At 39.5% G+C, this 26,513-nt stretch overlaps 1 protein-coding gene across 1 annotated transcript in view; it reads left to right on the plus strand.

Moving 5' to 3' along the window:
- The window catches only part of slc12a2 (solute carrier family 12 member 2), a 64,955-nt gene that overhangs the window by 29,238 nt on the left and 9,204 nt on the right, over positions 1-26,513 (plus strand). Inside the window, exons 2-23 of the mRNA XM_017434017.3 lie at positions 1,629-1,748; positions 2,441-2,516; positions 4,086-4,181; positions 6,628-6,767; positions 6,911-7,021; positions 7,111-7,219; positions 7,336-7,460; positions 7,567-7,651; positions 7,747-7,904; positions 8,023-8,130; positions 8,296-8,419; positions 8,778-8,879; positions 10,408-10,563; positions 12,447-12,546; positions 13,086-13,197; positions 14,708-14,848; positions 16,063-16,169; positions 16,960-17,039; positions 17,774-17,917; positions 19,210-19,257; positions 21,127-21,249; positions 22,235-22,346. Of these exons, the coding sequence (XP_017289506.1) occupies positions 1,629-1,748; positions 2,441-2,516; positions 4,086-4,181; positions 6,628-6,767; positions 6,911-7,021; positions 7,111-7,219; positions 7,336-7,460; positions 7,567-7,651; positions 7,747-7,904; positions 8,023-8,130; positions 8,296-8,419; positions 8,778-8,879; positions 10,408-10,563; positions 12,447-12,546; positions 13,086-13,197; positions 14,708-14,848; positions 16,063-16,169; positions 16,960-17,039; positions 17,774-17,917; positions 19,210-19,257; positions 21,127-21,249; positions 22,235-22,346 (2,477 nt within the window). The remainder of the gene's footprint in view (positions 1-1,628; positions 1,749-2,440; positions 2,517-4,085; positions 4,182-6,627; positions 6,768-6,910; positions 7,022-7,110; positions 7,220-7,335; positions 7,461-7,566; positions 7,652-7,746; positions 7,905-8,022; positions 8,131-8,295; positions 8,420-8,777; positions 8,880-10,407; positions 10,564-12,446; positions 12,547-13,085; positions 13,198-14,707; positions 14,849-16,062; positions 16,170-16,959; positions 17,040-17,773; positions 17,918-19,209; positions 19,258-21,126; positions 21,250-22,234; positions 22,347-26,513) is intronic.

The raw sequence follows: 26,513 nt of genomic DNA on the forward strand, positions 1-26,513 counted from the left end.
ACTAGCCTGACTCGGAGAGGTGTTCTTAGCGAGGTGAAGAGCGTAAGAACTGAGGAATGACTGTGATGACGGACGGTTACATAGTGCAGGCGGGGCCTGTCACTTGTCGTCATCACGTCATTTGCCTAAAGGTGTGATTAAAGGTGTCTTCAGCCAGGACACGCGGGAGCGTGATATCCCATAGTACATATGTTGTACCGAGTGAATCGACTGAAAGGGAACCAGACTTTGTGGTGAAGTTGGTTCATATTTTTCTGTAGTGTTTTACTGTAGGAAGATTTATCACAATTGATAATTTGCATTTTCTTTGAGAAAATCATTTATTCCCATTTAATAGCATCATTTTCTTGCACACCTGACGTCTGCTGTGGACATAGCTTAAAACTTTAGGTTTAAAGGCCTTCAAAACAAGCAAGATTTTTAATAATCATCTTTCTGTATTTATTACTAATTATGGTTATTTTTAAGTTATGGTAATTATTGAAATATTAGCTAATATTGACAGAAAAAACATGGAATATTAATATTTTTATTTGCATTTGTTTACAAAAATGATCACTGCTTTAGTTATTTTGTCCTGAGGTTGAACTGTTTTGGTAATCCACCTGACCATATAGATAAAAATAGTGTTTGAGACTTGCTGAATCATTTTATGTTCTTTTTGGGAAAACAAGAAGGTAACTTTTTTTAATTGCTTTTTAGCTGGCAGTGCTCCAAGAGTAGCAAAATTGTCAGTATGTGTGTTTATTATTCTAACTCTAGTTCTTGTTATAGCATCTATAGGAAGAGCAGTATGAGTGGATTTAATTATAGACTTAAAGGAAATAAAATGTATGCCCTCCAACAGCATTAAAACTAAGAAATGTGTGTTTTAATAGAAAGTGTCTGCGGTTATACTAGTGTGCACCTGCCTATACTGAATGTTGGTTTTCTGCTTATTTATTCTGCTTACTTGTGTTTGCGTCAGTAAGCTTTATAAAACGCTCTTATACAATCCTCATGACCAGCAGAGGAAGTACAGAAGCAGTGGAGAGGACTGATTTATGCAAATCGCGTGTTCAGTTAGCAGTCAACAATGCCACAAACGTAGGAAAAACCCAATACAGCCAGCTGGGTGCCCATCTTGTAGCAGGTTGTTGTAGCAACAGGACAAAGGCTTCACCAGGTTAACTGTTGTAGTAACAGAGGAACAGGCTGTTCTAAGCCCAGATCCTATCTGTTATCTGACTCAAACTCTGAATTCTTTCCATTTCTCCTTTCTCCACCTTAACATGTGCAAACCGAAAACAGCGAGTCAGCCTTTTGTTTTAAAGTCAAAAAGAATTTGTTTTTTGAAAGCACTAAATAGTTTCTTTTTCCTGTTTTTTGTAAATTAATCATTTTGTTTCAATATTTTTCATAATTCTCTAAAACATAAGTGTGACAAGAGAACCTTCCTTTGCATTGTGTTTGCCGGACTGACATTTAACCCTTTTCTTGTTGTGAAATACGTTTTGCTCAGGACTTGAATTTAACTGCTCTGGCCTCAGTATTACTGTGGACATTTGTTTCTTTTTGGCAGAACCGTTGCATCCTCTCAGCCTCGGCTCTTGAGTGTAAATGTAACTCTTATTATTTGTGTTTCTCAGGAGCCGTTTGAGGATGGCTTTGCTAACGGTGATGAGCTGACACCGGCTGAGGAGGCTGCTGCAAAAGAAGCAGCCGAGCCCAAAGGAGTGGTCAAGTTTGGCTGGATTAAGGGGGTGTTGGTGAGTCACTTTAAGATCCAGATTTTTCTCTCTTGTCTTATTGTTTTTATTGAAATTTCTCAATCTTCAAGTCATCCTCTAGCACTATTTCTGGTTACAGTTTGGTCTTTCACATTATTTTAAAAAAGAAAAGTTTCACTAATTGTGTGTTTTTGTGTGAAAATAAATTAGTTAAATTCTATTTAATCTTGTGAACTTTAACTCTCGAAACTTAATTTTACTGTAATAATGTTATATTGAAAAGACTGATCAGTCCTCAGCATGCCTATGTTGTTTTTATTTATGCAGCCTTGGGTGCAGACTTCAGCTCAGTGTTTCTGTTTTGTTTTTTTAAAGTTAAATTAGTTTAATTTCCTAGATCAGATGCAGGTATGATCAAATGTTGCATCAGGTGTTGGTAAGATAGACCCAATGGGGAGAATTACTCAGAGTTTAGCCAACAGAGAATAAAGTTTCCATGTTGAAATATGGCTGAATATTATCCTGTGAGAAAACATGACTTCTATTTAGTTTAAACTTTACAACAACCGTTTTTTGTTTCTTCTTTGCTTTTATCAGGTGGTAATTGATTAACTGGTACAGACAAGGTGGTGGAAATTGAGAAGGTCTTACATGTTGGGCAGACATCATATAATGTTGTTTTTTCGCCAGAACTTTCTCAGCCTCTCTGTAACAGATCCCTTTCTTTTCAGGTCCGCTGCATGTTGAACATTTGGGGAGTGATGCTCTTTATCCGTATGACATGGATTGTTGGCCAGGCTGGAATTGGTAAGCATGAATCTAATCTTCAGGCAGTTTTTCTAAATCAGCAAAAAAACCCAATAATTATAAATGTAGAACACCTTTCAGCTGGGCGCCTTCTTATAATAACAGGTGCTCCATGTGCAGAGGGTAAAACTCTTAAGCCGTTTTTCCATTGTCCAGTCTCAGCACGGTTCCCTTTGACCCAACCCGGTTCTACACGGTCTTAGTAGTTTTCCATTTAACTGAGTGCCGTGGCCGAGTCGAGGCCACCCTCCCTCTGCTGGTTGGAGCACCTAAATCGAGTCCATTTAGTTCAGCTCAAATTGAATTTTTTTGTCCGCCAACAAGCACGGAAACATCTTCACTTCCTCATAGTCCCACAGTGTTGGTTTACCTGTTGCCATTACATGGATATATTATATAATATGAAAAAAACATTAATAACAAAAACAAATGCTGCAGTTACATGGTTTTAAAAATGGTGGGTTTCTTGTGAAGGAGACTCTCTCGTGATTGACGTCACTCTCTGACCAATCACTGGCCTGCGATCTGCTGTCGTCAGATCTTCAGCTTGGAAGCGAGCTGAACGTGGGTGGGACCACTTGATGAAAAGGCTCTGAACGCACGCCGAGTCGAGGCCATGGGAAATGACCGATATTGTGGTTGTTCTTGGCTTGAGTTCTGACCAGAACCCAAGTCATTTCTCTCTACCTGCTGTCATCACTCTCGCCACGAGTGCTCAGTGATAAAAATAAAACGGTTAAAAATAAATTTCTTAGATCTTTTTTTTTATTTGCAGCTGGAAGATGGGACTTGTGTTTATTTATAAAAGATGCAGTCATCTTGTCTACTGCATGAAAATGCCACTGTACACAATCAGGCAGTAATCACGTGTATCTGCTGTCTAAGTTCTCCTGTTTTCAGCCTTCGATCCATCAGTTCTAAAACCAGGTTTTGTTGAAGAGCTCTGCCCTCATATTAGAGCTTCCTGGTTTCCCTAATGTGACTGGTGGGACTGGCTGGAAGCATTTAGATATAAAACTATCCACTGTTTAAAATCTTCCTGCATACACAGTTTGTGTCTACACTGAAATTTTACTAATGAATTCAAACGAATTCTCACAAGGAAACCATAATATATGTAGCTTTTTCTTGAGTTACCTTAGCCTGTTTTAGTGGGATTTACTTCTGGTTCTCCATCCAGGATGGGTGCTTATACAGAAGTAATAGATCATTGGAGTTTTAGGCTTCATGTTGTCTTGTTTTGGTGCTCCTTTATCACCAGAGTTAGAAAACAGGCAGCCTGCGGATACTTGACAAATTCTTATGTCAGCGTCCAAATTACCAAGCAGAAGCACACGGTTCATATTTACTGACAGGTTTACGTTAAGCAGTCAGTAACCCCACCACCCAGCAGTCAGTGATTCTCTGCTTTGATGTGAAATATCGCCACAAAGTGTCATGTAGCAGAGTTAATTGCAGGGGCTTGTCTTCGTGGCTGTGCTGTTACTCTTCACACAACTCTCAGACTGATGAGAGGACTTGGTCCGGTGTTACATTTCTCTCATCGAAGACGTTTGTTTTATTTTGCAGCTCTTGCCTGCGTGATCGTCTGCATGGCCACTGTCGTGACGACCATCACTGGCCTCTCCACCTCTGCTATAGCTACCAACGGATTTGTTCGAGGAGGTATGGATTTCTTTTCTTTTTTTTAATTATTTCCTGTTATGAGAGAATGCCACAGAAGGACAGGAAAAAGCTCTGACTAGTGACTTAGTTGAGGTCACCTGTGGAGTATTTAGTCATTTTAATCAGCTTGATCAGCTATCCCTCATCACACTCATGTATGTAGGTTTCATTTTGAGTGAGGTTATAGAGGCACATCTCTCTGATGTCTGAGTAACCAGAGAAATTCAGCAAATCTCTGGATTATGACACTTGTGTTAAAGGATGAAAGAAGGTACAGCTCAGATTGGGTGGTCTGACCATAATATAAACGGGTCTTTTGATCACTGGACCAAACAAAAAGACGTGCACCTTATGTAGTGTTTCAAAGCAAGATTAAAATTTAGTCTCAAAGGAGTAATATTTATGTTTTTACCAGACACTTTTAGTTAAAAAAAAAAGTAGTTTTACATGATTTTCCATAAAAAGGGAAGTAGCTCAATCTAAACTAATCTTTAGATGTAAATTGTTACACACATTGTAACATACAGTAGCTTGTTTCTGGAGTTTACAGCAACTGGAGCTTCAGTAGTAAGTAAACCAAAGTCTTCACATTTATGAGTCCTCTTTCGTGCCTGTGACTATCATACCAAGCAGGTAATGAGCAAGATGGAGGTAACACTGTGACCATCACACCAACAGGGACTATTGAGTTGGTCTCTCTTTTTCCAGCTCTAACAGCTTCATTTTGGAAGGCTTTTCACAACATTTTGAATTGTTTCTGTAGGATTTTTGTGCCAATTCATATCATAAAACATTAATGAGGTCAGGCACTGATGTTTCTATCTCGCAGTCTCCCGTTCATACCTAAAGGTGCTTTATGGGGTTGACATCAGGGCTCTTTTCACACCATACTCAACAACAACATTGTAAGAGTCAGATTTTTCTCACTGGCATGTTGTGTTGCTGCTGCTGCAATTCATATTATTGTTGAAAGTGCACAGTGGTTCAGTATTTTGCGGCACTGGATTGAACCAACTTAATTTTTTTTTTTTTTTATGTTGACACTTAATGAACAGTAAGTCTTATTTTTAAAAAAAGAGTTTTATGCATGATAATTTATATGATTTACATTAATGTAATAGCTGCTGTGCTGTCAGTTGAGAGGGTAATAAAAGCAGTTGCATGTTTTTATAGATTTCCTTTATGTAATTTATAAGAGTTATGTAATTAAAGTCACTTAAATCACTTCATCAGGCAATAACATGAACAAGTCAAGCACTGGTAATGAAACAAGCAAGTTGTTGCTGTTTGTAAACCTAAATACACTCTGCTTCCTGCAGTCCCCCTCCTAAATAGTAGGTGTCCCGAGAAAGTAAAGGACACCGCTACACAGCAGGAATGGTAGCAGAAAGAGTTTACAGGAAGTACACTCTTCATACACACGTCACCACAGTTTCAACTTATTTGTGCAGATTTTTCAAGGACAGTTCTCGGATCAATACTGTTGCTATTTTTGGATACCTCAGTATATCATATAACCACATTACCGACCAGCATATTTTCACACAAAAAAAATGTAATACATATGAAGAGTGCTGTTTTTTTCCCCACGCTGCAGCACACAGAGAGCCCTGATCCCAGGGACAGTGGCAGAGAGAACAAAGCATGACTCCAGTACACTAGCTTTAGTGAAAAAGCTACACTGTGAGGTCATTGTCATAGCCATTAACTCTGTGTTGGTCCAAATGAAGCATAAACCTCACTTGAGTCTCCAGACTTTAACACCTAAAACATTAACCAAAGTAATGGAAATAACTCAGTTCATCTACATGGCACTAATTCACAAGAAAAGTCCTCTCAGGGCACACCACTCCAGTCCTTATCCAGATACGAATCGGGTTCATTCTATTTAATCCAATTAAGTCCAGTACTCATGGTTTCATTTCTGGAATAACACAAGGTAACACTAACCTACAACACCATGATACATTTTATTAAAAATTTTATTATATAAACTCCTTGTATTGTTAATCAGCTTTAGTCCAGGAGAGTCCGTGTGAAGTCAGAGTGTTTGGAAGCTAATGTACAGTGTGATGTATATAATCCTAGAGCTGAAATGGCTGTGATGGTACTCAAGATACTCTTCTAACATTTCTCAGCTGTTTATGCAGTAATATTTTTTTGAAACGTTTTACCATTGTATTCATTTATTTGGTCCCTAAACAATAGAGATTGAGTGAGATGAGTCCGACTCTAACTCTCATCATAACATTGAAATGTCAGCTGGTCCAGATATTAACTCAAGACAGTGAATGTTTTCATCAGACTGTATATAAGTAATAAAAGGCAAACCATTGATAGTCATGTCGCTGTATTCAGAGTATAAATGTTGCAGTGTCATCTGATACAGAGACAGTAACCCAAGCCATCCCAGTAACATCTCTTCCCTTTGAATGTCTTCTTCCAGGAGGAGCATATTACTTGATTTCGAGGAGTTTGGGGCCAGAGTTTGGAGGTTCTATTGGTCTGATCTTTGCCTTTGCCAATGCAGTGGCTGTAGCCATGTATGTGGTGGGGTTCGCTGAAACCGTCGTGGAACTTCTAGAAGTTGGTCCCTTTTTTTTTTTTCGTAAAAAGTTTAATTACTACAAATCAGCTGACCTGACTGACTATTGATCAGATAACTCTATTTGCACTGAGTGCTGACTAATTATTGAAATTCTGTCTAACGACTCCGACTTGTCTGACAGAGTGCGGATGCCGTCATGACAGATAACATCAACGATGTCCGAATCATCGGCACCATCACAATAATTCTTCTCCTGGGCATCTCTGTGGCAGGAATGGAATGGGAGGCCAAGGTATAAACTGTGTCATGTCTGATGTACTGACAGTTGGATTATTAAAGCACTTCAGCTGATAAATAGATTGGTTTATTTGCTTTCTCTAGGCCCAGATCTTCTTGCTCGTTGTTCTTATCACAGCCATCATAAACTACTTTATTGGATCCTTCATTCCTGTGAAATCAAAGGAATCGTTTGGCTACTTTGGCTATGATGGTATGCTCACACATCGGTATTTACATGAGATCAGTCTTACTTTTTTGACATTCCCTAAATTTTATGTACCTCTACCAGTGATGTTAAGCTCCTCTTTGCTGTTATTTTCCTCTCAGCTAAGCTCCTGTGGGAGAACATGGGATCGGACTTCCGAGACGAGACATTCTTCTCTGTGTTTGCCATCTTCTTTCCCGCAGCCACCGGTATTCTGGCCGGTGCCAACATTTCAGGAGACCTTGCTGTAAGTCAGCCGCGTTCATGAACAATCCTCTTTTTGAAGACATCATACATTTGGTGCTTCGTCATGACTAGATCGGACTTAAGTGTTTGTGTTGTTACCGTTGCAGGACCCTCAGATGGCCATTCCCAAAGGAACACTTCTGGCCATAGTGATCACAGGAATCGTCTACCTAGGGGTTGCTATTTCAACAGGTGCACTAGTACCTTCTGTTAGTCTGCACCTCCAAGCTTATTTTATTTATTTCAAGGATAATATTAATATGTGCGTAATGCTTTTCTGACTGCAGGGTCCTGTATTGTGAGAGATGCCAGTGGAAATGTTAACGATACAATCAGTTCTCATTTCATGGCGAACTGCACTGATGCCGCCTGCCATTTTGGCTTTGACTTCTCTTCCTGCAAGAATATAAGCAAATGCAAATATGGACTTCATAATGACATGCAGGTCTGAAACCAGTCTAATAAACAATCAATTTTCGGAGCGTTTCTGAGAAAGAGGCTGAAACAGTGGAGTTGGTAGATAGAAATCTCAAACAATTCACTTGGCATGTCTTTCTGCTCAGGTGATGAGCTTGGTTTCAGGTTTTTCACCGATCATCTCAGCTGGAATCTTCTCGGCCACTCTGTCCTCTGCTCTGGCCTCTTTAGTCAGTGCTCCTAAAGTTTTCCAGGTAAGACCCGATCCAGGCACTGACGATTTCATGAAATTACACTAATGGCAAGCTGTACAGGCGGTTTTACTTCTTATTTGTATATTAATATAATTATAAATATGATAAATAGTTAATTTTCAGTAAACAACAAGAATGGTAAAGACATAATTTCATGTTCCACAGGCTTTATGTAAAGACAACATCTACCCTTACATTGGAGTATTTGCCAAAGGCTACGGCAAGAACAACGAACCCATCCGAGGGTACATCCTGACCTTTGGTATCGCTCTGGGCTTCATCCTCATTGGTACGGCTGAATATGTTGCTCATAATCTTATTAAAAGCTTATTACATACTTTCAAGTGTTTTTGAAGGAGTTCATAGTTGATGTAACTTAAATACATACATTTTTAAAAGCCTGAAAGGTCCATCTGGTTATCATGTTTAAAACTTTAAAAAGAATTTGTGTGTTACTTTAAAATGGTTGTTTATATAGTTTTTTCTATTAAAACATAAAACAATACTGTCAGAAAATAAGGAAAGTTTATTTTTATTGTGCTATTACAATAAGTGGTTAGCTCATACATATAATGTTTATTCAGATGAGAAGTTGGAGTTGCTGCCTGTTTTAAAATCTTTTTTTTTTTGTTCTCTCTTACTTGCAGCTGAGTTGAACACAATAGCGCCGATAATCTCCAACTTTTTCCTGGCATCCTATGCCTTGATCAATTTCTCAGTGTTTCACGCATCACTGGCTAACTCTCCAGGTAAGACCAAGATGACGAAAAGAGAAAGGACGCAGTAAAAGAGGCTACGTTTAAACGTGACGCAGAAGTAGAAGTTGTTTTAATTTTTTAAAAGTATGAGACAAACAAACAGCTTCTAGGCCAGCATCACAAGATATATTATATATACTGAGATTTCGATGAATGTTTTAAAATATGGAAGCATTTGATGGTGTGTTTCTGCCTTTATTTTCCTTTATTTTTTCTTTTCAGGGTTTGAGGCTTCAGCCTTTTAGCCAGTGACATTTTATTTTAATCTGTTTAGTGGTATTAGCCTTTCATAACCAGGGGAGTTTTAAGATTACCTGACTCTTCAGTGTCACTTTTCTGTTACTGGTAACTTTTTACAGAGCCATTCTTGCTGCTGGACCCTAAGGTTTGTTAGAACTCTGTAATTATACAATGAAACAGGAATTAATTAAGATTGATTGAAAGCATAATTCAGTATCAATGTCCGAATGTCATCCACTCCTACAGACATTGTCTTGTGAGGAAAATATTCCAAATGTTCTGACTGATTTGTCAAATTTTACTCCATTTGAAAACTATAGCAGCTATTTTTATTTGCAAGATAAAGAACCTCAGAGGATGACTTGAAGAATCCAGCTTTAGATTTAATTTCTTGTTTTACCAAAATGAACTGCATGGAGTTGATCTTAAACTTGATTGATTTCTTATTAAAGAACTCTTGTTTTAAAGAAAATGTACTTGATATGAACAGATAAATAACATCCATAGCTGATGTTTTTATATTGAGTTCTATGTTGTTTTTTTTCTCTTTCTTCGATACCAAATCTTAAGCAGAACTGCAGGTACAGATTCTTTTTCTGCTTCTAATATCTCAGGCAGGTCCATCGGACCTAAATGGTACATGACTCATTTAGATGTCCTGTAGTATAATGAAGTAATGGACTTTACTGCTTCTGGAACCACCAGCTCTAAACTCAATTTGGTGTACTAGTCTCTTCATGGCCAATTTGTGCGTTCTCTCTGGGAAACGTAAAACCCCTACATGGGAATGAGAGGATACAGTCGGTGTACCGTTTACGTCCTGTGGTTTGTTTTAGATTTTGTCGACGTGTAACCACACACAGCACTTAGCAACCATCACTAAATTCCCACTAGTCTAGTTCTTGTGGTACTCGGTAAACAAATATGGTCCCAAATAGCTGGTATAACCCTCTGGTCTGAAGTCTATCAGGCTGCTAACTTTCATTGTTCAACCTAAGCATAAGCTTAACTCCAGTTTTAACACTGACCATGCTGCTTAACTGCAACATTTACTGTTTTATAGATCATGTTAATGATGAAAATGTTGAGATGTGTCCTTACTTGGAGGAGAACCACGTCTCTGTCATTGCGATTGTTCTAATAAAACTTACTCTGATCCTTCAGAAAAAGTGCATTCCCCAGTTTAAACACCATGCTACCCATATAATATTTGTTTAATGTTCTTAATGCGCCGTGCCTATTGTTGCCATTCTGTGACTAATTTCTGTCGGTTCTGCAGGCTGGCGTCCCAGTTTCAAGTATTACAACATGTGGGTTTCCCTCGCCGGAGCCGTACTCTGCTGTGTGGTGATGTTTGTCATCAACTGGGGGGCTGCACTCCTCACTAATGTCATTGTCATGGCTCTCTATATTTACGTGAGCCACAAGAAGCCGGGTGAGTTACCAAACACACAGGCAGTTTCAGATGAGTTTCCATCATGCAAAACAATTAAGCCAAAACCTACCTACTTTCTATCGACCATTTCCTGTGTGCTGAATCCAGCTGTTTGCCATTACCCACCAATATCTTCAAAAGTCACGTTTGTTTGTATTTTTCTGTTTGCTGTGTATCGATGCACATGCAGACAACATGAATCACATTAGATATTTTCCCAAGTGTTTTTAACTTTGAATTGACCAAGAATTCCTCAATAAAAACTATAGGATTGTCTCAAACTGTTTATATCTGTAGAAGAATAAGAAAATCAATGAGGAAGTATCTTTGCTATAAATTTGTCCTCATAAGGAGTGAAACCTAAGAACTACTGATAGTGGAGAGGAAAAAGTAATCAGTCTTTAGGCATTTAAGACGTGGAGTGTATCTACATTGTTTGTTCATCATATTTAAATGATAAAAAAATAGTTGGTCATCATCTGTGTAGTTGTAGCAAATTATGGTCTACTTCCTGAATATATATATATATATATATATATATATATATATATATATATATATATATTAAATTAGGCCCAAGCACAGAACACTGTGGAACTCCAGGACAATTTTTTTTAATATTTCTACTTTTGTGACAAACTTTCTTACAGATTATTTCTTACAGTGATTGTTTTATTTTTTATTTGTAGACAAATAGAATTATGCACTAATCAGGTACACCCTAAGTGGTTGGGAAACTAAAAATAAGAATTTAAAGGCCTGCATTTTTTTGAAGGAATGCATTTTGCTCGCTAACTCTTTGTGAAAGTGTTTTATTTTAAACTTATGTTGAGAAATGATGGCGTTATGCTTGTTTTGGTCAAATCTTGAAAATAAGATTATATGTGAATTTGTGAGATCTTGAGCAGTCTGTTAGTGCTCAGAGTAAAAATTGTGAATGACTCAGCTACTATTACACCAAATTTGAGCTTATTCTCCATAAAATCGATTGAGTTACAGCCGTTTGTATCAGCTAAGATTGATTAGCTGTGGTGGCCATCTTGAATGGGGTTGGCTCCAAAAGTTAACAGCTGCAGATGTGCTTCATGACATTTTTTAATCTGACGACAGACAATTGAACCAACAGAGGCAAAAACATTCGGCCTTTCAGCTGTGGCTAATGAAAATATAAAAGCAAATAAATTTAAATGAATTACTGTGCAGTTTTGTTTAAATTATTTTTTATATGTATTTTTTTTTTATTCTTTTCTTGAATAGCGCAAATTCAAGATGTTTTGAAATAATCAGATTTATATAGAATCTCCTAAAAATAAAAAAAATCTATGTACTATAAATAAATTTAGACATAAATATATGCAGAGATAATAAAACAATGTAAAAACAAAAACATTTAATGTTCTTTTATCTAAAAAATATAAACATTAGCATTTTTCCCCTCTCCAGTTTCCTTGTCTTAATCTTTTCACATAATCTAACTTTTCTGCTGTATTTCCTCACTGATTTTCCTTTCCTTTTTTTTTTGTTTTTATTTGTTGCTCCCACTCTGTGCCTGGAGGTGGTTAACCAAGACTGAAAAGGCCCTGAAATGTTGATTACTTTGTAGTTTACCTGAGTGAGTGGCTTTTGAATGAGGAAATGGTTTTAGATAAAACAGATTCATTGGTCGTTTGTACCTTTGTAAAGACAAAGCTGGCCCTGTGCTCTGAACACACACGTGTTTACACAGTTTGAGATGCAGCTACACACACAGAGGAGGCCTTTTCTCTGACTCGGGCTCGGCGTGGGTCGCGTGGCCTTCAGCTCAGCAGGCTGATCTGTAAACACACTTGCTAATACCAGTGTGTTGTTTTAATTTTTTGGCTGAATGCGTCCCGGTCTTCCAGATGTGAACTGGGGCTCGTCGACTCAGGCTCTGACCTACCAGCAAGCCCTGACCCACTCTCTGCACCTCAGCGGAGTGGAGGACCACATCAAGAACTTCAGGTACCAAATACAAGCATCTTTTTCTCAAACCTCAGATGAAAACCGCGTTTTCATTTGAAAAGGAACCCATCACTCATACGAGACTAAAAGTGCAGTTCCTTTATATAAACATAATTGATTTCTGTTTTTTACAATGACCATATGAGTTCATTCTCTGAAAGCTTGCATGTGCACACTGTGGTCCAATGTTTCTAAGAACTTGGTGGTAACCCTGTGCCTTTGAATCGTTCCCATGGCAGCAAACCAAGCGGGGATTAAAAGGCATCAGATGGTGCTTTCAGAGTCACTTGTGTGTTCCCCTGAGCTCCTTCTTGTCTCCTCCCATCACTTCCACGAAATCCTTTTGCTTAAAATATTTGCTTTGATGTTCGCTACTCTGCACCTACCTTGTGTGTTCGAAGAGGCCACCGTGTAGGTCAGGAAAACGTCTCGGGATTTAATCGCCACTAGTTCTTTAACTGCCATGACAGCAGATGCAGTGCTTTAAATACTTTTGATACTGACATGCTGATGGTTTCTCTGTAATTTCTTTTGATTAGGCCCCAGTGTTTGGTGATGACTGGCTACCCCAACTCCCGTCCTGCCCTTGTGGATCTGGTTCACGCTTTCACCAAGAATGTAGGCCTGATGATCTGTGGTCACGTTCGCACGGTGAGCAGCTTTTTGTTTTGCTTTTTTTCTTTTTCCTGACAAGTTGTCAAATGCAAAATTTCAAATTAGACTGCTTGCATTAGAAATGCCTCAGAGTACAGTTTCACCCACGAAGGCTGCTACTGGGTGCCTTACGAGTCGGGGACACAACTTATCTATTTCTCGGTAAGGCTGTAAAGTTGTTACTAAGATCGTAAAAGCCACCCAGCCAGTTGTTTTCATCGGAAGTCGAAATTATCGACAAACTTTCCCCAAATTGGACCCGCTCATCTAACCACAATCTGACTCTTTCAAATAAGTTATTGATCATTTACCAAGTAAAAACAAAGTCTCCATGTAGTGTTGTGTCCAGTGTTTTTCCTTCTCTGGTTCATAATAATTAGGAAGCATACAACCATGGGGAAAACAAAACTCCTTTTTCAGGGTCTAAAATTATTCAACTCTAACCCCCAAGTGTACAAAACACACACACAGATTCCACCATGTCTTTATTTATTGAACAAAAATGAAGCCAAAATGGAAAAGCTGTGTGTGAAACACTTTAGGTCTACCCCATGATTCAGCAGCTTGAAGAACCATCTTTAGTAAGTGGAAGAAGTCTTTTTATGTATGCCTTTATCAGTCTCTAACATGGTTGTGGAGGGATTTTGTCCCAGTCCTGTGGCTGCAAAACAAGCCCAGATCATTATCCCTCCACCACTGTGCTCCACAGCTGGTATTTGCGCACATATGCAGAAATCCTAAAAATCAAAATATAATTTTTTGCTTGCTACCAGAGAGTTTAGCTCTTCTTTAGCTTCATGTAGAACTCTGCAACAAGAACGTAAGGGATCCACAATTGCAAGAAGTTGATGTGTTTGCATGCCCAGCGTGTAAAAAAAGAAAAATCTTTTTACAAATCCCCTGCTGGGCATAAATGTTTCACAATCGAAAGGCCGTGTTGAGTGGATGAATGCAGGCTTTGTGCAGTCCTCCCTGGCAGAAGCTCTGCAGCTCTGTGGAACACGTCGTTCTCCACAAGTGGCCTCTGATCTGCTCTCCTGCCTGTTGCTGTTGCCTCCATTTGGACCAAGAAGGAGCTTAAACGGTGTAAACATTCCCAGTTAATAACATTAGTTTCCTGGCTGAAGGGCAGCATTGTGAGCCCTCTCCTCATTTTAAAAAGGCACAAAGTCTCAGATTCAATCCAGGCTTGCTTACTGTATAGCCCCGGAATCACAGTTTTGATTTATTTACATTATGTTTCAAATGAATTATCTTATTAGGAAGAGAACAAGGTTTGAGGTCAGAGCTAGACTCAAAGTGACGGCTGTCTGCATCCCTAATTGGGATCAGGAGAAGCTCAGGAAGAAAAGACGCCACAGTGGTCAGGTTTGTGTGGCCGGTAACTCCAGATCAGAGGCTCACAGGTTCAAAGCAAGAGGCGTCTGCAGAAAGTCATTTATCCAACCCTGATAAAAAGGTAAGGTTGAAAGATTTACGGTATATTTCTGTGTGTGGCTCCTCGTAGGGCTACAGAAAGCCAAACTTCAAAGACCTTGCCTCAGACCAGGCCCGGTACCAGCGCTGGCTGATGAAGAACGAGACCAAGGCCTTCTACACACCGGTGTTTGCTGAGGACCTGAGACAGGGCTCCCAGTACCTGCTCCAGGTAGGAAACCGGCTCAACAACTTCACCGTCTGCACACAGTTTTATTATTCAAAACACGTGGGAACTCTGTGCTGCTGGTGTTGTTATTATTCTAACGGCACAGGTTTCCCAATAGCTCACAAACCATCAAACAGGAAATGTTTACCTTTTTTTTGTGTGTGTGTGTGTGTTTTGCTTGCCTGACCACATTTTATTGCATAAAAAGGTAAAACCATTTGAATTTCAGATCAAAGTTTCCTCACAAAGCTACTTTTTATCTCAATTTATGACGGGGTTTTCAAAGTCTAGTGTCACAACTGAGACTTGTTAGTCTACATCTTCTTTTTTTAACTTTGCAAAAGAGTTTCCATTGTCAACAAATCCCACTAAAAGTCTTAAAGCAGCAGTGTGTTCAATCTGTTCATCTCTTAGATCTTTTTAATCTTTGAAAAAACACATCGCAGACGCATCAAATCATTTTTAAGGTGTATTAAAGATCGTAAAACATCGCATCGCTGCATTAAAACCAACAGAAGAGTGTGTTAGTCTACACTAATTGTCATGATTGCCCTTATTATGAGGGCTTCTTTAGTCAGAATTAAAGATATAATGGGATGAAATAAAACATTTGTAAAGGGCAGAATATGCATGACTAAACTCCACCAATAAAAAAGCAACATGTTTGGATTGAAGCCGAGTCGAGTCAAACAGTATTTGATCTTTCTCCCAGTGCGACTTGTTGTTTTTAATAGTTTGGGGGTAAAAATTGAGCTGAGAAGTGTTTGTGTTTGATTTCCACACACTTGTTTGTACATTCAGAATGTCTTTGCTCTGCATCTGCAATGTGTTTATAATAGCAGGAATTGTTTTTTGACATTATCCCTTAGTTTGTTTTTGCCTAAAACTAACTGCAGAGTACAGTTTGTGCCGTCCTGCACAGCGAGTCATACTCTGTGCTGCAGAAATTTCCATCTTGAGTTTTAAAGCTGGAAGTGACGATAATCAAGTGATTTAACCAAATCACTTCTTGTCCTTATAACACAATAGGCTGAACTCACTGTTTATATTGTAATACTTCCTGCTCCAAAAGGACTTCTAGGAATCCAGCGAGCCTTAAGCGAAAAAGAGATTTGGGTTGCTTTAGGTTTATTTAGTCTGTTTAGCAGCTGCTTTTATTCAAAGCTACTTCCAAGTGTGGACGATGAGTAAAGATTTGCTTTACTGTCCCTCTTGAGGCTGCTGGTCTGGGTCGCCTCCGGCCAAATACCCTGGTGATGGGCTTCAAGACCGACTGGAGAGACGGAGACATGATGAACGTGGAGACTTACATCAATATGATCCAGTAAGTAGTCCTACTTCAGGAAAGAGACATTTTTAACCTTTCATGACCTAAGATCGCACAAGTGCTTGTTAAATTAAGCCTGTCAGTTTAAGAGAAAAACAACTTCAATACCTGTTTCTTTCTTTTATTTTATTTTCTGAATATGATGGAAACAAAATACCATTAAACGAATTACAGCTTTGCCTCTTTTTTTAATAAATTGACTTTGATTCTCAGCATTTAAACTCTAAGAAGCCTTCTGAATTGACAGTGTTACTTAAACATTGTGCATCTTCAAAGCCTTCCTTGTTTTATTACATTTCTTTTTGTTTGTTTTAATTATTGCATCCTAAAGTTTCACTTTTTCTACCGATAAGGTTTTTTGCATTGTGTCTTTTTTTTTTTACTCTTTCTTTTATGCCCTGATTAATTATCCTGACTGAGTAGTGGTAGATATAAACTCCCTCTCTCTCAAAGCTCTCAGTATTTGCACATTTTCACTCTTCAGAGTAGTGCTATTTATGGGAGAGGAGTTACTGAACTCATGTTCCTCATGTGGTAACCTGGAACGTTGTTTTCTTGATCGACCACGTCATGTGAGACTATTAAGAGCCTGGAAGTGTTGAGATTATGGCATTAAAACTGAAGGTCAACAAAGGTTCACAATGATGGAATCACAGTTAATATGCTCAGTAATGTACTCCAGCCGTGTAGCTGTTGTAGCAGGAAACCTACAAAGTTCAGTGTTTGTGTTTGTTCAAAATGCTTCATGATTTGAACTTTTTATTTGTGTGGTTTTTTTCCTCCTTAGTGATGCCTTTGACTTCCAGTATGGTGCTGTTATTCTGCGGCTAAAAGAGGGCCTGGATGTGTCTCATATCCAAGGACAAGGTATCAAAAATGTCTCACAGAAGCATGTATTTTCAAAGAAGCAGTTATGTCTTATGGCCTTATGCCTCACTTTACTGAGGTCTATGTACTGGTTGTATAGACTATAAGTCAAAACCACATACAAGATCATCTAATTTGTCCTTCCACATGCTTCTCTCCTTTGTTTCTAATGTTGAATAGTTTCTACTAGACTCTCGTATTCAGTAGTTTCACCAATACTCCCAAGTCCAAAGAGTTAATACAATAATACCATCAAGCTTTTTTTCTAAAGTCCACAATCAGGTCTTTAGTTTTGCTGGTATTTGTGAACAGATTATTGTCCCCACATCATTTTACTCTGCGCTTTGTAAGTAGTTTAATTCCTATTGCAGACAAATCCCACCACAATTGTGTCACCATCAAACCTAATGAGTTGGTTTATATTGAATTAGTGCCATCATGTGTCAGCAGAGTAAAAACCAAAGGACTGAGAACTTCACTACACACTGCTGTGGAAAAATTGTTTACATTTGAAGTTATCGTTTATTTTAAACACTATTACAGACCACACTCCACAAACCATTCAATGTAACGCAATTTGAAAAACATCCTCAATTGATTTTTTTTTTTCAGGAATAATTCAAGTATGGCTGGGTTGCAACAAACTTCAGGTTTTCTGACAAACAGGATTGTTTATCAGATGTTAGCTCTCCGACATTATAACATCTTTATTATGTACTTGTTTATTTTTCCAGACGAGCTGTTATCATCCCAGGAGAAATCTTCTGGAACGAAGGATGTGATCGTTTCCATTGACACCAGTAAAGACTCTGACGGCGATTCATCCAAGCCGTCTTCCAAGGCCACCAGCCTTCAGAACAGTCCGGCTGTACAGAAAGGTCAGCCAGCCTCACATAAAGCATCTCATTTAATTTTATTCTCCCTGTTTATTTACCCAGGTTTGATATAGTTGATTGAGCAGTAGGTTCACAAACCATATTTGGTCTTTATTTGCATTGTGTGAGTTGAGTTTGTTGGTGTATCTGTTCGGAGGAAGGCTAGTTTAATTGTATTTTGAGACAGCTCTGTTTAACCAATTAATGGCTTCCTTCATTTTGTCCCTGCGTAAGCAAACTCTCCACCCTGACAGGAACTCACCCAGTGACCCAGGCCTTTAGCTGTCCCACTGGGACCAGTTTTAGTCCACAGATGTTTCGTGGCCACGCTGTGTATTTGTGCAAGCATGTGTGTTTGTGTGTGTAAGAAAGAGAGCTCGCCGTGTATAATTGCCGTCCGCACAAACAAAGCAAGCAAACAACTGTTGTCGCTTTGAGAAATGTTGAATCGAACATTTCCAACTGCGGGAGAAGCCCCACGCTTTCTGGATTCACGACGACTGAAACAAACAAGAAATGTGTAGTTTTTAATTTCATCACATCATTAGCAGTTTTGTAGGAAATATATTCAGAAGTTGCTAAATTGTGATATAGAATATGATCTTCTTCATATGTTGCTGGAGTTAATCTGTACAGAAAATCAGGGATCTAAATACTGTTAATGTTCTGGTTCAGTGAAAAAAGAAGAAATGATGCGATTAAGATGAATCCTTGTGTTTGGGTAATCCTCTTAGTGTCCTCCCTGAACAATCACCAGGACATGGCTCCTCTCCCCTATGTAGGGAGGATCGAGTTGATCCTCCATCACCCTCTTTTCCTTTGTGACATTTTCCGTTTAATCCAAGCACGATCTCAGCGGAGCTGTCGAGGCTGGAGAGTTGGAACGGATTCATGCGTAGTTAATGCTCTCACATGTCCGTGATGGGTGCTCACTGAAGGCCGGCGGAAAGCAGTTTGATTTAACTAGACAGTCCTGGCTCAGAGTCACCGGTTCAGGTTTTATTGTTCTGGTCAGGCATAAGAGATTTTCCAGAAACCAGGGAGGAAAAAGTGGAGCTTGTGTTTTTAAAAGTCATGTGCGCAGAGTTTCCTGTTTACTCCATGACGCTGAGTGTCAGCCTGTTAGCAGCAAATATCCAGCTCTGACTTGTCTCGTTTTCATAATCAGAAGTGTTTTTTTTTTCCTGTTTTACTAAAAGTCTTCTGATCACAGGAACAAAGCATCAAAGGTACATCAAATCAACATGTCACATGAAGATGTTTTGTCTTTCTCCTCTTTACTTTTTTTTTCCCAGACGACGACGACGACGGCAAAGCTACAACTCAGCCCTTGTTGAAAAAAGGCAGGAGATCCATTTCATTCCGTTGCCTTAGACTCTCTTCGTTCTCTTCCTGCTTTTTACTGATTTCTTGCTCTTTGGGTTTTATTACTCTTGCCTTCTGTCACCTCATTTTTCACTGTATATTTTAAATTCCTCTTGTACTAACATACTGTCCCCGCACCCCGCTGTCTCTGTCTTGTGTCTCTCCTCCGTCTGTTCTGTGTTTCCGGCCTGCTAGGGGAATAACATTTAGTCCTTTCTTCTTTTTCTCGCTTTCCTCTTAACAGTCTCTAGCTTCGAGCTGAAGCTAAGCCTCTGATGTTCTGTTTGATAGAGGCTTTCATTCAGTCTAACTCTTCAGTAGTTTGTTTGTGAGTGACGACATCCATCTTTTTTGTTTTTCCACTGCTTCTTGTCTCTGTAGAGGTGATGATGTTCTGTAGCTTTCTTTTCCAGGATAAAAACTGCTGTCCTGTTTGCGTGTTTCCGACACATCACAGCTTCTCTGTTGGTTTGCTCTTGGGTATTAACAGTGTTTCTCTTGTGTATGTTACAGCTTAAAAGCACGACCTTGACTTTTTTAATGCTTTGAGAAAATTGTTAATTAGCATGCACCAAAACTCACATGTGTACAGTTAACTTCAGCTGAAAAAGCTCAGGCAAGTTTCCGTGACCTGCCGCTTGTTGCTGCTCCTGTTTGCATTATCTTTTAGGTTTATGGTGAGCATTGGTGGCATTTTTGAGTGGGATTTCAGAAAATCATCTGACATCATGAAAGCCTTGATCAATAAGCTTGAATTTCTAATTGCCAACAACTTTCCAACGCAGACTTCAGGTTGTTTGGCTGTTTTTGTCACACACACACACACACACACAAGTAGTTTCGATAAAGACTGACACAAAACATCTCATGTTACTTTGAAAACAATGAATGTAATCAACATCATCAAAACGCCCCTACGAGAGCAACTCATATCTAAACCTCCTGGAAATAAACTGATCAGCAATTGTCCATCAAAACTAGTTGTTATGGAGAAAAGGCCTCGCAATTAAGTTTATCACTTCCAATTAATGTCTATGCCTGATCGTTCCCATATTCACTCTTACAGATCTGGTTTGTGCATAGAAGTGATCAAATCTTTGGCTTTTCATTAGGAACTCACTCAAGTCCGTCAAAACTTCTCTGTTGTTTATTCAGACTACAGTAGAGTGTCATAACCTGGTGTAAAACCATTTTCACGCTATCATTTTCAGTTTTGAACTACGCCTGTGAAAGAGCTCAGGCTGATCAGTCACGACCAGTGTTTACCCAGTAAAACAGGATAGCATGACCAAAGGCTTTTTATTTAATTTTTGTTTTAAAACACCTGTCACTGATTCTCATTAGCATTTGGAGTATTTTTTTTTAGAGTCAGTTTAAAGAGGAAAAAGTGTTAGTGGTAAAAGAAAACAATAATTCAACATTTACTCCTAATCTTGAATCAATCTCAGCTCACTTTAAATCTGTCACAGAAAGACATTTTGGACAAATTTGTTCTAAAAGCAAGAAACCTTTAGCTCCAACTATGATGGTAGTGTTTTAAAAGACTGAAGATATTCCAAAAGCTTCAAAATATTACGTTTTTAATACAACAGGAAGAATGCAGCTTTGGGGTTTGATAGGCGGCCCTCTTTGCTTGTATTAAAGTTGTGTGTGACATGTTTTAAGTGCTCACTATCACATCTTTTAACCACAACACAAAACAATTTCTTCACTTTAGTTGTTTGTTCTCTGACTGCAGTCTGTGGGCTCCAGCCAAGCCAACAAATGTCACAGTTTCACATTCATGTGGCCATGAAATGACGGTGTTCCCCTTGTGCTGTGTGTGTGTTTTCTGAACACCTTCCTAGACGAGAAGAGTCCGACCCTACCCTTGAACGTGGCGGACCAGAGGCTGCTGGAGGCCAGCCAGCAGTTCCAGAAGAAGCAGGGGAAGGGCACGGTGGACGTCTGGTGGCTGTTTGATGACGGAGGTGAGTCCGAGGAGAAAGAAAAAACAAAAACTGTCCGAGGTTAACTGTTCTCTCTCGCTGAACAGTTGTAGCAGCAGTTTTCTTGCATGTGAAGCCATTTTTATTAAAAAAGCAATGATGGCTGCACATTTTTTCTTCAGAGGTAACACAATAAGAATAAAGTTTTGAACAGAGTGGTTTCAGCTGAACTCTTTCACAGCTTCACCTGTTTATAAAATAACTAAACTGAAATAAAGTTGGCTGATAGTTTGTGCCAGAGCATAAATAAATACAGTGGAATTAGGGTTTTGCTGTAGAGTAAACCTTTTAGGCTAACAAAGCTCTGTGTGTGATTAAATATGCATCTGAACTCTGAATTATCACAACAAAAAGTAAAGCTGCAAAATTAGCCAAACAGTGTTTGTGCCACTGTTATTATCACAAACATGGGCCTAGTTGGCATTATTCTTACAGCTGACAGGCTTGTGTACATAATAATAAACATTTGAAAAACCAGCTGTAGTGTAATAAAACAGAAACAAATAAAGTTAAACCTTTTAACTAAACTATAAAAACGTAAACATCTGTAAGTATGTGTTGAAAGCCGAAAACAATCCACACCTATCTGAACATTCAAACAGGGCTCAGTGATGATCAGTAGAGTGGACAGATTTGGGATGGCAGTCAGAGTCCTGATTTGTGGACTCTGTCAGTCCAGCTGAGTGGAAAGACACGGACAAGGCCTGAGGCATGTCAGACACATTTAAACTGTGATCAGTGACAATTAAAATCTGTCTCTTCATCATCATCATCATGTCGCTGACAGCCAGGCTGACTCTCTGGCGCACTCTAAACTACAAACCCTCACTTGTAGCTTTTTTTTACTCTATAGAGAAATTACTTTTTATATAATCCTGCTGTTTGGATCGTACCAAATGCAGCATAAATGTTAGGATCTGTCACAGAAGGTGGGAGCTGAGCAGCCATTTTGTTGTTCTTCATCCAGGTTTGACTCTGTTGATCCCCTACCTACTGACCAACAAGAAGAGGTGGAAGGACTGCAAGATCCGCGTCTTCATTGGGGGCAAGATCAACAGGATTGATCATGACCGCCGAGCGTAAGGATGGCGCATCCTCCCATTTTTGTGTTCTTTGAAGTTTTCATGTTTTAGGATTATAACATCAGTTAGGACTGCAGTTTGTTTAACAAGAAGAGTAGGTATTTAATACATTTTCCCCAATAAATCAGGGTTTCTGCGGGACATGAAAGGGATTTTGAAATACTGAAGGCCTTAAAGAGCATAACAAAGCGTTAAATCTGAATCTCAGTGGCATTACTTTTTTTTTCTTTAGTTTTCAAGAAAAATATGATGATGAGCGATGTTGAATTTTCAGCGATTTTCAGCCTGACTCGTTCATCAGGGGATTTTGGCTACAAATTATAGCCGTAATATACATTAGCGTAACATTCAGAATCATTATGGTATTTGTTTCTGGGTGGTTGATGCACAATTGTCGGAAGATCGCGCCAAGGAGGGAAAACATGAAAACGGCAGGAGCAGAGACAAAAGGGCTAAATGCAATTTCCAGCTTTCCAGCTAAAGTGACTGGAAGACGAGGAAGTTGAGGCACGGCTGCAGCCCGTCGATAGTCAGGATGGAGAAGGCAGTGTTGTTAAAAGAAAATAAAAACTTGAAAACTAAAGACTTGATCTGTCGCAGATTAGCTGGTCAGTACTAATAAGATATCTTATGGGCCAGATAAAACTGTCACAAGGGCCGCGTCTGGCCTGCGGACCTTGATTTGGACACATTTGGTCTACCTCAGATTCTGCTGGAGCGGGGTATCCGTTTAGCATCAGTTGCCATGGCGATCTAGACAGGTCAAAACAGACCTTTGTGTTTTTTGAAATCTCGTCCTTCAGTTTTACCCATCATCCTCTCTGTTGTACGTCTTTATCAGTAACGGGTAATGGCACCTGCAGGATCTTTCAGCCCTGGTGCCGTTTATTGTGGTATCTGCCTCCTTGGTGTATTCCGTAGATGCAGGTGGCACAGACGGTAGCAGGGCTTTGCTCATGACCGTTTACTCTGTAAGCAGGGAACACACACACACACACACACACACGTACATGTGTGTTTTCCTGTCTGCAGCAGCTTCCTGTGCTCAAAGTGACTCCAGCTGCAGACAATGTAGACTCACCCTCTGCTTGCACTCAGGAAGCATGAACATCTCCTATGATGCATTAAAGCTGTACCAGCTGCTTGGTGTGGAGTTTTACGGGAAAAAGGACCAGCAACATACCGGCACCAAGTGCTGAAGAAGTAAACAGAATAAAAAGATGATCACCAATATCAGTTTCACATCGCAGCTTACCGTTTCCCAAACTAACCTGAGAGTTTTGAGCTTGAAGAGTTATCAGCTTTGGACAAAATGTTCTTTTATTTCTGATGATCTCATAAGGGAGATCCTAATGTGATATATTTGCTATTTTTTTCTTAGTAGTAGCTAGTAGCTGCTAGTAGCCATCAGTATACAGTGCTGTGAGAAAGTATGTTCCCTTTTTTTTTTTTTTGTCAGGCTTATGTTTCAGATCATTAAGCAAACGGTAATGTCAGACATAGTTAACCTGAGTAAATACAAAGTGACGTTTTTAAAGCACGATTTTATTCATTAAGGAAAAAAGCTCTCTGTGAAATAGTCATTGCTTCTTTAACCTAATACCTGCTTGTGCCTCGCTTGGCATCAACAATCAAGTGTTTGTGAAAACTGAGCCTTTCATACGGCTGAGTTTAGCTGCTGGGCTTCGGATCATCGTCCTGCTGCAGGACCCAATGGAGCCGGAGCTTAAAGTCACAACGTTCTCCATTAGGATTTTCTGGGAAAGAGCCGAATTCACGATTCCATCAAGTACGGCAACTACCACCACCGTGTTTGACTGTGGGTGTGCTGTTCTTTTTCTGAAACGCAGTGTTAGTTTTACACCAGATAAAACGGGACGCACACTTTCTAAAAGAAGTTCCACTTTTGTCCCGTCAGTCCACGGAGTGTTTTCCCAAGAGACTTGAGGCTCAACAAGAAGTCTGGCAAATGTGAGACGGGTCTTTGTGTTGTTTTTGCTCAGCGGTTGTTCTGGCCTCAGAACTCTCCCATGGAGGCCATTTTTGCCCTTCGTCTCCGTCTCGTTGTTGGATCGTGAACTCTGACCTTAACTGAGCCGAGTGAGGCCTGCAGAGCTTTAGATGTTGATCTGGGTCCTTTTGGGACATCCTGGATGAGTCGTTGACGAGCTCTTGGAGTCATTTTGGTCGACCACTGCTCCACGTTTTCTCCATTTGTGGATATCAGCTCTGTTAATTTATTTCAGTTGTTACTATTTGGAAGACTTGCTTTGAAAATCCACACATGGTGTGTCCAGGGGCCCCTGATCCTTTTCTTTTTACAATAATGGTTAAAGGTTTTACTCTTCCAGCTCATTTGAAGTCACAAATGCCAGAAGCGTCTGTTGAAAATAGACTTCAGCAATCAGAACTCTGATTGGTATTTTTAAGCGAAGATGCTGTTAAAGGAGGCAGCCGTGTTTTGAAGGACAGCCCATCCTGTGAACATCCTGTCTCCTCTCTGTGGCCGTCGTCCCTCTGGATTATTGCTGCATTAGTGCCATTAGTGTTTGACCAGAAAAGCTCATTTCCTTTCATTTTGAGAAAAGTTTTACTGAATCAATGATCACTGCCATTTTAGAAACATAGCAGACAAACTCGCACTTCTGTCAATGACTCGCACTTAGAGTTGTCGTCAGCTGGAAATGTTGAAGACCAGCAGTTACATGAACTGCTGTCCTCTGAGGACAAGATGAGAAACCTGATGCCTCTGTGTGCCAGATCTCTGATCTCTGATCGTATCAAGGAAGTTGATAAAGTTTGGCATGGAGCGTAGTGGTAGGTGGAAACTACCACTGTAGCCCGAGTCTGCTGAGTAACACAAATACTTGGCAACTCTGAGCGGCGGCTTTTTTGTTTCCCTGTCTCTTGTTTGTGTCATTTATTATTGAACACAGTGTAACTTCTTATGGTAGGCGGGGGAGTCACGTGTTGGAGCGGTTTGTTTGAAGGACAATAGTTTGTCCTCTCAACCAGTAGGAGAAGAGCACATTCCTTGAAAAGTGTGGGATTTGCTTTTAGTATTTTTCAGGTCTGAAAAAGTATATATAAATAAAAAAAAAACAGACTTTATTACTTGTTTAGCCCACACAGCAGAGTTATTTTTAGATTTGGTAAATAAATATGGACACGGAGTGTTAAACCAGCCCTTTTTATACTTTGCGATGCATACGCTGCAGCTAGTGAGCCACAAGTTACACTTGCTCTACAGCATACACCTAATTATTGTTTTTCACCCTGATTCAGAACAGTTTCACAAAATGAACCTCGTGTTGCATCAGGAAAACATTACAAAAACGGGCACAGAGTTTCGGTAAATGTTCGTGCTTGGGTGTCAGAAATTGATCAAGAGATCTGGAAATTTGAGTCTGGAGTTCTGAAACGGGAAAGGTGTGGGAACGCAGTGTTCACGATCCCAGTTCTGTAGAAATGTAGGGCTCAGAACAAACAAGGCTGCATCCACCGTGCCTTAATGTGCAACAAAGAGGTGTGACAACAACACTGTAAACGTAATTATTCCATGACTCCTGTTCGCACACAAGTCATGGAACCCTCCTAAAACCACCATTTAATTGTTGTTCATTTTGTTTGTGCACATGGAAAGGCATCATATTGTTTTTTTGGTTTGTCTCTGCAACAAGTAGCCTACACTCTTACAAAAAACGGAGTGAAGAACAAATCAAATCTGAGACAACTCTTTGCTGCACACATTTAAATCAAAAGATAACCATGTTACCGACCATATATTTAGTAAGAAAACCAATTGGCCTGTTCCACAAAATTATTCATTTAAAGTTCTGCAGTTACCTATATTTGCTAAACTCCATTATTTTTCAGTGCAAAGCTTGGCTGCTGCTATCTGACGCATGCTCTCACACAGTCTCATTGTTCTTCCAGCTGTCCCTCACTTCCTTTTGTTGGATAAAATTAGCTTCATGCCACAGCGGCAGCAGAATCTTTTATCTGCACGGCTTCACGTGCACTCTGAAACCCACTTTGTGTTTGGCTGCATTTCAGCAGGCGGCTAAAACGCCACTGTTTACATGTCGAACACCACCGGTTCAAACAACACAATGAGCTGGATATTTATGTGGTGGTATTCATACTAACATGTTGGTCATCTCC

This window comes from Kryptolebias marmoratus, linkage group LG14 (assembly GCF_001649575.2).
Source record: "Kryptolebias marmoratus isolate JLee-2015 linkage group LG14, ASM164957v2, whole genome shotgun sequence".
Lineage (NCBI taxonomy): Eukaryota > Metazoa > Chordata > Actinopteri > Cyprinodontiformes > Rivulidae > Kryptolebias > Kryptolebias marmoratus.